Genomic DNA, 13,000 nt, shown 5'->3' on the forward strand with positions numbered 1-13,000 from the left:
TGGAAAGATTTAGATCTTGGCTTGAAAGTCATCTAAAGAAAACTCTGATAGGATCAGAGCACCAGAGTCAAAGGGCAAGAAAGGCATTTCAATGGAAGCTTACATAGAACTGGATTGTCTTTCAACAATGTATGGTTTTTAAGAAGACGCTCAGCAGTTATCTAACAGAACTGACTCAACCAATGACAATTATTTTCTGAACTTACATATGAAGCCTTAATCATAAAGTCCCTTGGAAAGACACACAGCATGTGAAACCACAAATAGTTTCTAGGACTGTTGCTTCTTCTGGACTAGACAGGTATGAATAGGTTAGTCATAAGCACTAGTCATCTTCCTTAGTCCCCTTTTCATTTTTCCTACCAATAAATGAAAAAAAGCAAACCAAAAATCATTTTATGAAATGATGCCATTGGAAGGTCAGGAGTGAATTGCTCCTTTTATAATATGAAGCTCCAGTGATTAGTTTTCTTGCTTTCATGATCGCCGGCTTCAAGCAGGGGCAAAAAAAAAAAAAGAATGTGAAAGGGGGGAAAAACGTAGCCATCGGGCAGATTTATTTACCATGAATGATTCACACATAGTATGCATGGCTGCGGGCATCACCTCTCCCAGAACCTGGCAACGTTACAGGGAGCAATTTCAACTCCCACCCCCAAGCATAAGCTTAACTTGAAGAGTTTCTGCATTATAGCAAGCCATACAAATGTGCTTTTCTTTCAACATTTAGCATGAATTATATATTGACCAAACACCTTTCATGTGGCCTAAGCAAGGAAAATCCAACTTGACATTTATTTTCTGGCTTTCCATGTCTCTTTCAAGGACAAAACTCAAGTTGTACTAGAAGCAAAAGTCAGCCAAGCCCTAGAATTCTACCCTGTCACTAAAAGTGTGAATCTGAAGTTGTCTTTTAAACTTTGCCTGCATTATATGCTCCCTAGGTGGTCTAAGATAAGGTCTCCTCTTTCACTTTCAGCCATTACTTACCCTATAGAAAACAGAGTAAGCGGTGTCTTTACTTGAGTACATATTTTTATCCTATGTTTCACCTAAGGAATTTAGGGCTGTACATATCATTTCAACTTCCTGATCCCTTTTATCCCCACAACAATTTTGTGAGATACGTTAAGGTTGACAGCAATTAATCCCAACTTATAAATTGCATGGATGACTGGAGATTTGAAATGTCCAATACTTTATCCATATAGACTTCACTGGTGAGCTCACAGATTGCCTTAAATCAAAGCTTATGGAACTAAGTCAATTTGAGGGGCTTTACATATCTTGCTACATCACAACTCAAGGGTAAACATCTTAAAAAAACAAAGTTCCACCCCGCCACCCCTTGTTGTGACTTTTGTATCACTACCACAATCTGATAGAGAATCAAAAAGTTCAAAGGGTTTCTGAAACAACAAAAGGGAGACAGAGTCAGGCCCATCCATGCGTATCTGCCCTGTTTAAGAGCAGAATACACAACAGAAAATTCAAGGTGATAGCGACAAAACTAAGAGAAAGTAAAACAAGTTCCAAAAGTTAACCACCTACATGATGTTACAAAATCAGAATTAGGCTATCCCAACAGATTTCGTTCTAGCCTCTGCCTATAAAAATCTGATTTCTTAAAAAAAAAGAAAAGAAAAGAACTTGTATTATAGTACAAATCCGTATCACTAAAGATCCTCTTTCTGGATGTCTTCCATTATCTTAGATATCATAATTTGTTGAATGGGTGCCAGAAAATGATTTAAGTTATTGGGTTCAAAAGGAAAAGGTAAGGCTCAAAAAATTTGTACCTATATGAACTGCAGATTATCCAGATAGTTTTTTAGCACTTTGCAAGGTGAAAACCTTTAACATTTTGTATATTTGAGCATTATGGGTCAATGTCAATAGGAATTCATTATCAATATCACAGATGAACACTCAAGAAAATAAAGCATGAAACAAAATCTTCCTTACCTTGAATGCACTGAAGAGTTCCATCTTCACCCCTTATGGTAAAAGTTTCACCTGGATTTACTTGAACAAAAATGACCTGCCCCAGAAAAAAAGAGAAAGAGAAAGAGAATAACATGAAATCTTCAAAATATTTCAAGTTTAGCTGCACAGTTCATAGTACGGCAAAGAAAAGGTTTTTCAGAAAGAAGAAACTAGATAAATGGAATCCCAAAATATGATTTCACAACTTGTAATTCTTTAAATTAAGATATAATTAAACCTACAATAGAAAAGCAAACATATTCTTTAAAAGGAGCCCAAATTTTCATTTGAAGTCTGCAAAGGTCTACCTATAAAAGAGGCTCAAAGGGAAAACTCACTAAAGAATACCATTTTAAAGCAGAATATATTTTAATAAGTCAAAATACAGAACCTGCTATGATCTGCCAAGCCCAAATTGCTCATGATCCAAAAACAAATAAAAATGTAAACAATCCCAGCCAAGAAAATGGTGCTGATTAAATAATCATCATCTTCATTAACAAAAAATGCTGATCCAGCTATACACAACAGTCACCATTTAACCAAATAATTTGGTTAATTATTTCTGAATAATTTAATAATTATTAATAATTTCTGAAACCAAATCAAGACAATTCTCTTGGATTCTGGCTACTTCCTCAGGTTTATTACAGAATTAGACCAGAGGTGTCACTCGATTTCATTGAGGGCTGCATCAGGGTTGTGTTTGACCTCAGGGGCCAGGATGGGCATGGCCAGGGTAGGTGTGTCCAGCTTGACGTCACTCGTGTTGGGGGCATCTGTGGCGGCCTGAACACTCTGCCAGTGAAAATGGGCTCCCAAGCGCCATTTTCGGTTGCATGCAGCCCTCCCGAGTTCTGTTTTTACTGCCAGAGGCACCGCGGGCTGGTCCTTTGCTGTTTCTAGGGTGGCCCAATGGGCCAGATCTAAGCACCCAGTAGGCCGCATCCAGCCTGCGGGCCTTGAGTTTGATACTCCTGAATTAGAATATAAGGCTGCTACTTCTTTGACTATTTTAATTTATAAAATATCTTAGCCTATTTACTTTTAGTTCCTTTTCATTTTATTGTCAATGTCATTGTTTCATGGAATATCATAGCATTCAGTGGCCTAAGTAATTCTATTTGCATATGCACCAACCCAACTCTAATGAGCAAAGACACACAAATGTTTCAAATAAATAAATAAAATTTATTCCAGATGAGTTGACTTAAAAGTAGAAACTGCATATTTCCCTCTTCAAAGTCACGTTCCTACACACCATTATAAGGAGACAAGATTCACTGAACATAGTGGGACTTACTGCAGAATGGAACAGAGCAGCAATCTTATCAGCCCGCAAAATAAATTAATCATCCTCGGGGGGAATGCATTCCAACTGAAAGGGTCTTTGTAAGCTATCAACTTATTAGAACGAAAAGAGGAAGGAGACTGGAAAAAGTACACCATGCCAGGGAAAAGACAAAACATTATGAATTATTTAGGAAAGGCATTAAAAAGAAGACAAGGATAAACACTATTATATCATTCTTCAGTCTATCCACATCTGGGGTGCTCATTAGGGGAGTGGAGGCTAAAGCATATAAAGAATGGTTGCTGGAAGTGGGTATGTTAGCTTAATGAAATGAAGGACATGATAGCAGCGTTCCATATCTAAGGGGCTGCCACAAAGAAGAGGGAGTCAACCAATTTGCCAAAACACCTAAAGGCAGGACAAGAAGCATTGGATGGAAACTATTCAAGGAGAGAACCAACCTAGAACTAAGGAGAAATTTCCTGACAGTTGGAACAATTAATCAGTGGAACAACTTTCCTCCAGAAGTTGTGAGTGCTTCAAAACTGGAAGCTTTTAAGAACAGATTAGGCCATCATTTGTCTGAAAAGGTATGGGGTTTACTGCCCAAGCAGGGAATTGAATTAGAAGACCTCCGAGGTCCCTTCCAACTATGTTATTCTGTTCTGTTATTATATCAGCAAGTTGGAGAGTAAGAGAAAAGATCAATTGGGCTTTCTCTCCTATGAAAAATATTTAATGGTTGGGTTTTTCTTGTTTAAGGGGAAAATAATGGAGTAGAAAATAATTTGGAACTGCCCATTGTCCCTCTCATCCACACATCTCATCCACATAAATTGTTCTTTTCTCCACTATTTAATTCTCACCATGGCCATGTTAGACAATGACTGAGCCAAACTTCAAAAAATTTAGGAATTTCAATCTTGATTTTCTTAACCCAACTCTCTAACTGTAATACCACATAGGAAAGTAAAAACCATCTTGAGATCCACATTGCTTTAACCAATGCGATTGGATCATAGTAGAGCCAAACTGCACACAAATAAATATTTTGAAATGAGTCCACAGCTGATACCATTTATCACCATGGAGCATTCTAAGGGGTGAAGCTCAAATACTTTGGCCACCTAATGGGAAAAGAGAACTCATTGGAAAAGAGGCTGATGTTGGGAAAGTTTGAAAGCAAAGGGAGGAGGAGGAGAAGGAGAAGGTAGAGGATGAGATGGTTAGTTGGTGTCACTGATGCAACGAACATGAATTTGGGCAGACTCTGGGAGAACAGGGGAGCATGGCATGCTGTGGTCCATGGGGTCACGAAGAGTCAGACACAACTTAGTGACTGAACAACAAATTCTAATGGGTAGCATTCAGATATTATAAGTGAATCAATTCATTTTTTATTTTTTTTATTTTAGTTTCGGAAACAATGCAAAATGTAGATAAAACACATTAAAAAATAAATAGAACACTCCTTAAATTACAAAAAAAATTACAAAAAAGAGAAGGATAAATAACAGACTAAGAAAAGAGGAAAAAAATCCATCACTTGTATTAAATTCATCAATAATCACTGATTATACCATAGAGTACTATGGTACGGTAAGAACATTACCATAAAATAACATAACATCTCAGGCAAAGTAGAATATGTTGCTTCACCCTTTGATTAGTAGAAATATTACCTTTTTCAAGACAGATAAGTTAAACATTTCCCAAAGCCATTTCTTAAACATCTGGGACAATTGTTTGTTTATCACTTTTATTTATCACTTTTCCAAGTTCTCAATATAATTCTTTTGGCCATCCCTCATGCAGGATACAACCAAATTCCTCTTCTTCTGGATACTCTTAGCCATGATAGCCATATACAAACAACCTCTAGTCTTTATTGGTTGAGACAAATAGAGGATGAAAAGAAAAACCTGACCAAGTGACATCTACTAATAATGTCTGCAATGACATCTGTGACTGGTGGCAACACTTTGAAGCTGTCTAGCTCTTCACAAGCTCTGTCATTTTAAATCCTTTAACATGAATTGTGCACCTGCACAAATTGGTATTCATAAACACACTACCTCTGATTTTAGAGCTAGCATCCTCTCAATATGAGCAGCAGTTACAGATCATTTTACCTTCCATGGGTGTACCTAATGCCTCCTTTAAGCTATTATTGCATCTTGTGATCACTGAACTATGCTTTGCATGGAAAAGGAATTCTCTTTGTCTGTTCTGGATCTGTCATCATGCCAATTTTTGTATGATTATCCAGATTCTAGCTTGGTGGAATTTATTTTCTCACAATGTGATTAATTTTAAAAACCTTCATAGTCCTGCTCGCCTTCCTTTCTTCTAATTTAAAAAGGCCAAAGTGCATCCTTTCCACATATGTTGTTAGTCCTCAAACCAATGCAGCTGGAAATAAAAAGCTAAAACAGGTGTGTCAAACAGGATTTCTTTGCGGGCCGGATCAGCATTGTACTTCTCCTCCACAGGCCAACCAGGGGAGGGGTGGCACAGGAGAGACACCTCCTGCAGCACCCTGTCGGCCAAAACAGGGTGCGGAGGGCTGCATGTGCCCCCCCCATGCCTGTTTTTGGCCTGGATGGCCTCCTGCAGCACTTTGCCGGCCAAAATGGGGAGCCACCGTTTTGGTTGCCAAAGGCACTGTGGGCCGATCCATTGCTAATTCCAGACTCACCCCGTGGGCCAGATTTAAGCAGTTTCCAGAAAAAAACCCATTGTACCACCCATTGCAGACAATGGATTCACTTGCAAAAAGGTCATAAAATTAGGCATGATTATTTGGTGACCCCTTGATAACAGGCATGACTTACGACCATAATTCCAGGTTCAGTTATGGTCATAAGTCAACTCTATGGAAATTCCTTCAATGCCTTAATCACTATACTGCTTGAGTATATGTTTTAATCAGTAGTGGGTTTCACTTACCTTCGCTACCGGTTCGGAACTGTGAGCGCGCTCGGGTGCTCGCTTTGCTTGCACGTTGCACTTCTGCGCATGCACAGAGCATCCGTGATGACTTCCAGGCAGGTGGGCAGAGCCTCCCGCTGCTACTGGTTTTCCCGAACCGGGGCGAACCAGTAGAAACCCACCACTGGTTTTAATACACTGTCAGACTCCAGAGCAATTATGAACTTGGTCACTCAATTTAAGGCGCTCAATTCTAATATATAGATCACTGCAATCTCCTCCAATATACATTATTATGATTACAGTATTGCTAATAATGTGGGGATTTTTTTTACTGTACATCACCTACATTCTTGGTTGGCTGAACTAAACAGATAATTTATTCCTCCTAACTTCCTTCTCTGTAAAAATCTTGAGACACATTTACGATATGTAAGCTATTCTAATAGATGTTTGTACTATCTTTAAATCAAGTGACCTTTTCAAATTATCACAGCAAAGAACTCTTTTTCAGGGCTAGAAACAAAAAGTTTAGCAAGTGAAAAGAAAAAAAATGTTAGAGATTATATCGGCTTTGAAATCACTATAATTCTGCTATAGCTTACTATTATGGCTAAATTATAAGTTTTAGGAAGAGAAAATACTAGCGTGGATCCGCAGCAAGGATTTCACAAGTTACTCATTAAAAGGCGCAAGGACAGCAAAGCGATCAGGATTTGAATTCCAGGAAAGAGGAAAAAAATACCCTGACAAAAGGCAATCTATCTGCAATCTTAGTTCAATCAGCAGTTAGAGACATCTGTCTTGCAGCCTGGAAAGTCCTATGAATTATTCACAAGGACCAGTGTTTCCTTTAAATAAAGACACAGCACTTCAAAACACAGTGATAGAACTGAGAAGATCAGACGGAGTTTGGCTCTTTAAAGTTCTTTAAGTTACGTGGCATTTCAATAGCATTCAGACTGTAAGACTTTCAGAAATGAAGCCCTGAAGTCTGCTTTCTAGAAATCAAAATTGACTTCACGTTGCTACCACCCCTTTGGCACAAGGCCATCTTCAATCTGCCAATTCCACAAAGGGTTCATTCCTTAAAAATGAGCTATATTATTCTTCCAGTGTTCAGGAACAGAATCAAGATACGTATTTCCAATCAAATTTTCTTGAAACATTTGAGCATTTTAGGATTCTAAAAATGGGGGGGAAATAGAGCAATATGTTTCTCTGTGTTTTAGATTGAAGAAGTTTAAGGATTGAATTCATCTTTTATGGGTCATTTTTCCTTTGGTTTCTTTTCTTTCCATAGGCTTAGTCTATTTAATCAATATTCGGTTGTTCAATAAATATTGAAAATATGTAAATCGTACCAAAGTCACATCTGTCTCAGCGGTACCACATGATCTTGAAACTTTGGCCTACTACTAACTTACTTATATAGGATGTGCACTTTGCCCGAGATTAAAAGTGCCTCCTTGAAGAGGTTAGTTACTCCTGGCACCAGTGATGGAAAAGAAGGATTTTTTGCCTTTTCAAAGTGTTTACCTCTTCCATGATTCAGGCCTGCTGAGTTACTATAGCAACCAGACAATAATCTAGAGTCACCTCAAGACACTGGACTAGCTTCAGCATCTTAATGCTCAATTTCCTCTGACAAAAGATGCAAAAAAAAATTACCATCTTTCCAAAGTGCTGCAGAGAGGATCAGGTTCCATCAAAAAATGTAGCTTATTTGTTTCACCGTGATATATAAAGGATACTGGTAAATTCGACGGTAACCTCTCTGTTACTATTCTATCATACTAAAATCTATTCATAGAGGCCTTTTTATGCAGACTTGTAAACATAATGTTACGTCTGCTAGCTGTATCGGAATTGTATCTTCTAGAACTGCCATCCTGTTGACCAAGTTTATTTTATTTATTTATTTAATTGTTTGTCAACAAGTACAAGGAAACAAGTATCAGTATAGACATAGACATGGACACATGAAAAAAAATGGCACAAATAAATGGATATAAATAGGCAAAACATAGCCATAAACACATTAAATGATTACACATAAATGGGGACAGTAGGACAGGGACGGTAGGTACGCTGGTGTGCTTATGCATGTCCCCTTAAGGACCTCTTAAGAAATGTGTAAGATCCACGGTAGACAGATTAAGGTAAAAGGTATGGGGGTTAGAGAAACTAACAACAGGATCAGGTAGAGTCTTCCAGACATTTACTACTCTATTGCTGAAGTCGTATTTTCTGCAATCAAGATTAAAGTGAATTACATTTAGTTTGTATCTATTGTTAGCCCTTGTGTTATTGCGGTTGAAGTTAAAGTAGTCATTAATAGATAGGACGTTAAGGTAGATAATCTTGTGTACTAAGCTTAGGTTGGAACGTAACAGCATAGTTCAAGGTTATCCAGGCCTAAAATTTCAAGCCTGGTGGTATAAGGAATTTTATTACGAGCAAAGGAGTTGAGTACTCTTCTTGTAAAATACCTCTGGACCCTCTCTAATGTATTAATGTCCAAAATATAGTGTGGGTTCCAGGCAGGTGAGCAGTATTCAAGGATAGGTCTGGCAAAGGTTTTGTATGCCCTAGTTAGATGTATAGCATTACCAGAGAGAAAACTTTGTAAAATAAGGTTGGCAACTCTTAATGCCTTTTTAGCAATGTTGTTACAGTGAGCTCTGGGGCTTAGATCTTTTGAAATGAGTACTTTTAGGTCCTTGACAGGGTGTGGGTCATCTTTTAGAGTTGTTGGCTAAGAATTTGGGAGTCATAGTCTTGGCAAACCTGAGGGTCTCACAATGGGAAACAATGCTTCAATCTTGATTTCAAATGAAAGGAAACAGCCATGGTGGTTAGATTGCAGTATTGCAAGCTAATTCTGACGACTGCCAGGATTTCGATTCTAACGGGCTCAAGGTTGATTCAGCCTTCCATCTTTCCAGAGCTGGTAAACCACTTAGAAAGGGCTGTAAAGCACAGTAAAGTGGTATACAAGTCTAAGTGCTATTGCTAATATGCTGAAGAATCATGGCTTACTGTTCATGCACTTTTGGTAATAATAATCACAAAATATAAAAATCTGCAAATAGCAGTATGGCAAATAGACTATGGCAAAAGAAAACAATGCATGCCTTGGATGTAATCTCAACCATCCATAATGCCTCTTGACCATTAGCACTGACCAATCATCATGAGTCAATTGCAGAAAACAGGTTTATTTGGGATAATTTACATCCTGCAGTGTAACAACATCTGCCTATATCAGATTCTTGGAAAGGACTCAGTAGGTAGGCAAAAATGCCACCTGACTGACTATGCAGCCAACCATAATAATAAAGTTATTGTTTGTGAATCTGAACATTACAGAGGGTGGTAAGCACAGCACAAAACATTGATACCACTAGATGAGATTGCTAGAGCTCGTTGCCTTAGAAGAGTGAGGAAAATCCTCAAGGACGACTCTCACCTTGGTCATCACTTCTTTACCCTCCTACCATCAGAAAGGAGATATAGAAGCATAGCCAGCCACACAAACAGGCTGAAGAACAGTTTTTATCCGTGGGCTGTCAGACTCCTGAATACGAAATAACATCGTAACTATGTAGTAAGATGGACTGCAGAGAGAACTATTTTTGTGCAGATTTCTCTTTGCCTGTTCCCACTTTTGGGTTGTTTCAACCAAGACCTCTCTCTTTAAGAGGGGAATTTACACATACTTTCTATCTTTAGATTTCCTTTGCAGGAACTTTTTTAAAATTCAGATTGTGCAAATTCTGCCAATCTGCTGGAAAATACCACTGTTCTCAAAAGCTAAAGTCATCATTTTTAAACAGAAATATGAAGCTAAGAACATAATTTTGCTCCAACAGTATAATCAGGCAACCTGTTGTGGTCCGCCAGCAGCCTGCAGAGCTGGCAGCAGAGTCAGACAGTGAGGAGACTGGGGAGGAACATAGGCCAGTCCTGGAGTCTAGGGAAGGCCCAGACGAGGGCTCTGTGTCGGAGGCAGAGACTGGGCCAGGGCCATCTGGGAATGATGTGCGGACTCCGGAGCCTCCAGAGTCGGACAGCAGAGAGGCAGAGGAACAGGAGTAGCCTGTTCCTAGTTCGCGCATGCGCAGAGCTGCCAGAAGGCATGAACAGTTAAAACAAAAGGGACGACTCAGGAGTAAGGCCTGGAGATGATTGGCCCCTCCCATAAGGCTTAAAAGAGGAGCAAAGGCATGTGGGCTCTTCCCAGGAAAGGAACGTTGTTAATTCTGTTCCCAGAAGGCATCTCTGTTTGATTCTGTATTCCGTATGGCTCCGTATCCCTTTATGTCAAGGGAGATAAAGGTTGGTGATTATCCCGAAGGACTTCTCCAGAAGGACTTTTTGCAACTTTTTGCAACTAACTGGGACTCAGCTGTGAATGAACGTCATTCACAGCTGTTGCAATAAAAGAGGTGTTTTAATGACTCAGGAAGCCACAATCCTGATTATGGAATTTTTCCTGCCACTTTCCTCAACGGAAAAGATAAAACACAACTACAACAATAAAGATTCTTCATAAGAGACCCACCATGCTATTCTTGATTATAGAATAATCAGCCTGTGAAAGTATATCTATGGAGATTCTCAATCATCCCAGTCATGGTTGTCCCAAAGGTGCTTTTCCAAAAGGCAACCAGACTTCCTTGGTTTTTTTCCCTTCTCATCCAAGAAGCTTCTTCAGTTTCTAAGTGGGGAATGGAATGATTCTTTGCAATCCTCTGGTCATTAGCACTCTGAGGGTTGGTTATTAGCTCTTCAAGCAGACTCTCAGGGAGCTTATGAAGAATTTTGAAAATGAATACCCACATTTGAAGTTGATGTTTTGCTTTCAGCATTTGTGTTAATTTTTAATATTTTTTTTAAAAATCAAGTTGGATATGAAGTGAAGCTGTCTGCAAATACATCAACAGCTATGGTCAGCTATGGAGTTTGTCAGAATTAATCTAGACCAGGGGTGTCAAGCTCGATTTCATTAAGGGCCCATCAGGGTTGTGTTTGACCTCAGGGGGTTGGGGTGGGTGTAGCCCGTCACTTGTGTTGGGAGTGCCTGGCCCGAGCACTCTGTCAGAGAAAACAGACTCCCGAGCTCCTTTTTCTGCTGTGACAGCCTCCTGTAACCCTCTGCCAGTGAAAGCAAAGCTCAGGAGGGCCTCCGACGGCTCTCCCGAACTCCATTTTTGCTGACAAAGGCATCACGGGCTGGTCCTTCGCTGTTTCCAGGGCCAGATCTCCGGGCCAGATCTAAACAACCCATGAACTGGATCTAGCCCCCGGGCCCTGAGTTTGACACCCGTGATCTTGAGATTTGAACTAAAAAGTATATAAGTGACATATAACTATTTTCTTTTTTCTTTCTTGTTTCTTCAGGGGTAGAACCCCTGAACAAACATGTGGAGGTGATTCAAAATGGATGAGGACCAACTAATTAAGCAGGTAGACAAACTGGGGCTACATCTGGATGAAATTATATGTAAGGAAACAGCAGAGCTTTAGGTATTTCATACTAGTCCATACTTCCATTCCTTGTTCCTGTCCATTCTTATGGTGAATAGTTTGGAGGCTAGTTAATGTATTTTATTTAAGGAAGATGGGTGATTAGGAACCATCCACAGAGGACTTCCATACACACAGGGTGTTTCATCAACACTTGGAATGAAGTAAATATAATTCTGGAAAAGACACTTTGTCCCACAGTGTTTCTTCTTCCAGCTTACTTAAAGTTGTGTGTGTGTCTCTGTATATGTGTCTGTGTGTTTTATGCCTTTTTAAAAGACAGAAAGGTTAGGGGGCCAACCAGAGTTTAAAAAGTAGTACAAAGCATCTTGGTAATAATGGGCACCATGGTAAGGCCCACCTCATTGCCTAAGTATACAGCAATTACGCTGTTGAATTTATTAATCACTATCCAAAGCGATTCTATGATTGTAACTTATTGCTGTATCCTTACAATTTATATTGATTGTTTTCTAGAATGATTCAATTGCTTATTTGTACCCTATGACTATCATTAAGTGTTGTACCTTATGATTCTTGACGAATGTCTCTTGTCTTTTTACATACACTGAGAGCATATACACCAAAGACAATAAATAATGCTATGCTATGCTATGCTATGCTATGCTGTGCTGTGCTGTGCTGTGCTGTGCTGTGCTGTGCTATGCTATGCTATGCTATGCTATGCTATTCTGTTCTAAAATGAACATTAGATCTAAGTTCAGCTCTTCGTCTAGAAACAAAATTTGCAAAGGAGGGCATTAAAGTAAGCAATAGCAATAGTCACTGTCAAGATAATAAGTCTCTGGCAGTTGACCCCAAATGCCTGGTGTGCTTAAATGTGGTTCATGGTATTCCCTTCTCCCTTCTCTCCACCCCCCCCCCCACACACTCCAGATGACACCATTAACTTCAGGGCTCTACAGTAAAGCTATTCTATGGCTGGGATTTTCAGCATACTCTGAAAATTGTTCTATGAATAATGTTCTATTTGAGGCCTACTGGGTCAGAATGATAGGCTGAAAATCATGCCATCCTCTTGCTGTGCTGAAAAGAAGGAGAAATAGCTACAAAGACATGTTGTGTACCAGTGTAGGAATCGTTGCATCTTGTTTTACAGGTATTTTGTAAAATAGGATTAGCAGCTTACTTGTCCCTCAACTATTCACATACTAAGTTATTAGGAATCATCTCTTGGCTGTATCTTACTGTGCAGGACATAGAAGAAAACAAAACAAATTTGTAAAAAAAAATGTA

At 39.1% G+C, this 13,000-nt stretch overlaps 1 protein-coding gene across 1 annotated transcript in view; it reads right to left on the reverse strand.

Moving 5' to 3' along the window:
• FNDC3B (fibronectin type III domain containing 3B) overlaps positions 1 to 13,000 on the reverse strand; it is a 313,226-nt gene that overhangs the window by 213,292 nt on the left and 86,934 nt on the right. Inside the window, exon 3 of the mRNA XM_070946542.1 lies at positions 1,966 to 2,041. Coding sequence (XP_070802643.1) covers positions 1,966 to 2,041 — 76 coding nt within the window. The remainder of the gene's footprint in view (positions 1 to 1,965; positions 2,042 to 13,000) is intronic.

This window comes from Pituophis catenifer, unplaced genomic scaffold (genome assembly GCF_029215685.1).
Source record: "Pituophis catenifer annectens isolate HBS135680 unplaced genomic scaffold, rPitCat1.0.hap2 SCAF_6, whole genome shotgun sequence".
NCBI lineage: Eukaryota > Metazoa > Chordata > Lepidosauria > Squamata > Colubridae > Pituophis > Pituophis catenifer.